The following is a 2,505-nucleotide window of genomic DNA, read 5'->3' as shown; positions in this document are numbered from 1 at the left end:
TCTGACTGCGCTGTTTTCTCTTTTCTTCCAGTGGGACATAGCTGAGCTCCAGCTGAACCACACAGGTGACGCGGGTGACACGGAGCAAAGTGGGGCGTGCACGCGGGAGAAAGAAAATGACAAGTGAGAGAAAGAGAGAGAAAAAATAGGAAGAGAGAAGATGCGAAAGAAAGGAAGAAAGGAGGAAGGGAGGAAGAAAAGAAGGAAAGAAAAAGGGAAGGAAGGGAGGGAGGGAGGGAGGAAGGGAGGGAGGGAGACACAGAGAGAGAGAGACCAGGAGAAAGGGAGAAAGAAAAAAAGAGAGAGAAAGAAGGGGAGGGAGGAAGAAACAGAGAAAAGGAGAGAAAGAGAGAGTGGGAAGGGGGGGCGGTGCGGTTTGGGGCGCGCGCCATGGTGCTCTTTCTCTCAGCCTTTCTCGTCTTATCTTCTGCCTTGGAAGAGCCAAAAGCAAATCAAACACACTACGACAATCGCTAACGCGCCGTCCCTCCTTACACAAAGATTAGCTGAGCATCTGCTGTGAGCCAGGCACTGTTCTGGGAGCCACAATAGGGAAGAGAAAAGACAAAAGACCCCGCCTTTTCCTTCTACTGCGGGGACAATAAGTAAATAGGAAAATTACGCAGCAGGCCAAGGAGACCAAGGCACATATAGTGTGTTTCAGAAGAAAATGAAGCAAGGCTAAGATCAGCATGCCAGGCTCGGGTTTGCTGTGGAAAGGGAAGTCGTCGGGGGAAGGGTCCCTGAGCAGGTGGCGTTAGAGCAGAGATGTGAGGGAGTGACTCATTCTGTGGTCTCATCCCATCCTCTCTGTAACCTGCTTCCCCTCATCCCCAGAGTTCTGGGGACCGAGTTCGTTCCTCGTTTTTCCCTCCACACTTCCTGTCCGGGCTATCGTAACAGCATACTACAGACGGTGGCTGATACACAAAAACACGTCTGTCCTCCTTCACCTGACGGACTCTGGGATCTCTCTCTCTCTCTCTAAACTGGGATACGATTGACACACAACATATCGGCATCAGGCGTACAACATCATGATTCAATATGTGTGTATATTGTGACACGATCACCACAACAAGTCTACTTCACATCCACCACTTCATATAGTTATAAACGTTTTTCTCGTGATGAGAAAAATGTACTCTCTTTAGGATGTGCTCTCTGCAGCTCTCAAACATACAATACAGTATTAGTATATAATGATCTGTATATGGTCACCATACCGTAGATGACATCCCCAGGACTTATTTTATAACTAGAAGTTTATACCCTTCGACCCACTCCATTCGTTTTGCACCCCCCACCCCCAACCCCCACCTCTGGCAACGGGCAGTCTGCTCTCTATGAGTTTCTTAGGTGTTCGTTCGTCTGTTTGTTTGCTTTCCACATTCAATCTATAGCACTCAGTTTCCCTAAACCTCATCCTTCCACCCCCCAACCCTCTGCCTCCAGGACCACGGCAGGACCCTAGGCTGTACTGGCAGGGGGGCCCGGCACTGGGTCGCTCCTTCCTGTATGGACCACAGCTGGACAACGGGCAGCTGCGTGTCCGGCGTGACGGCATCTACAAGCTGCACATCCAAGTGACACTAAGCAACTGCTCCTCCTTCATGAAGAGCATCGTGTCCCACAGGGCCACCCTGACTGTGGGCATCTGCTCCCCCAGCAGCCACAGCATCAGCCTGCTGCGTCTCAACTTCCACTCAGGTTGCACCGTCGCCTCCCAGCGTCTGACGCCCTTGGCTCATGGCGACACACTCTGCACTAACCTCACTTTGCCACTGCTGCCGTCCCAAAATGCCGACGAGACTTTTTTTGGGATTCAGTGGGTGCATTCCTGACCATTGCACCTTCTGGCTCAGATTCCTTGGGCCAAGGTGTTTTTAATTCCGTTTTTAAATTTGTATTTCTTGTCTATACTTTAAAATGATTTATAGTAAAATATATATTTGGTCACACGGCTCTTTCCTTCCTTAGAATTAACTCTACACTACACTGTAGGGCCTCTTCATTATCATCATGCAAATGACAGTGAAGGTAGGTTGTGCCTCATCACTTGGGGACAAGCCCGGACATGTCTAGCCTTCTTTAGATTGAGATGTCATCTGGACTCACAGGCTCTAATACGGGCTGAAAACACACACAGGAACACGCGCACCTGGTCGTCACACACACACAGCCCACATGCACACATTTATAAAGCCGAGGGAGGGCCCCGGTCCTGTATTGCTTGATGCTTGCCTAAAATTAGTTTTTATTGGGTTTGGGAGGAAATTGGGGAGGGTTATTTTGAATGAAAATTTTGTTGCAAAAAAGAAAAAACAAGATGGCCAGCTTTTCATTGGCTGCAGGTGCCAGTCAGGCTTTTTTTTTTTTTTTTTAAGAGCTATGAGAGAACTTTCTTCCTGCTAACTATGCAAATTGAGATAAGTGTATTTCACATTTGCCCTTCTCATCAAGAGCTTTCTCTGAAAACATCACTGATCAGTGTTACTTATTTAT

The 2,505-nt window shown here is 48.3% G+C and overlaps 1 protein-coding gene across 1 annotated transcript in view; it reads left to right on the top strand.

Moving 5' to 3' along the window:
• The window catches only part of CD70 (CD70 molecule), a 4,696-nt gene extending 2,737 nt beyond the window's left edge, over positions 1 to 1,959 (top strand). Inside the window, exons 2-3 of the mRNA XM_011373633.2 lie at positions 32 to 65; positions 1,456 to 1,959. Coding sequence (XP_011371935.1) covers positions 32 to 65; positions 1,456 to 1,844 — 423 coding nt within the window. The 3' untranslated portion in view covers positions 1,845 to 1,959. The remainder of the gene's footprint in view (positions 1 to 31; positions 66 to 1,455) is intronic.
• The last annotated feature ends 546 nt before the right edge of the window (positions 1,960 to 2,505 follow it).

This window comes from Pteropus vampyrus, unplaced genomic scaffold, assembly GCF_000151845.1.
Source record: "Pteropus vampyrus isolate Shadow unplaced genomic scaffold, Pvam_2.0 Scaffold226, whole genome shotgun sequence".
Lineage (NCBI taxonomy): Eukaryota > Metazoa > Chordata > Mammalia > Chiroptera > Pteropodidae > Pteropus > Pteropus vampyrus.
This window is presented reverse-complemented; position numbering and strand designations above follow the sequence as displayed.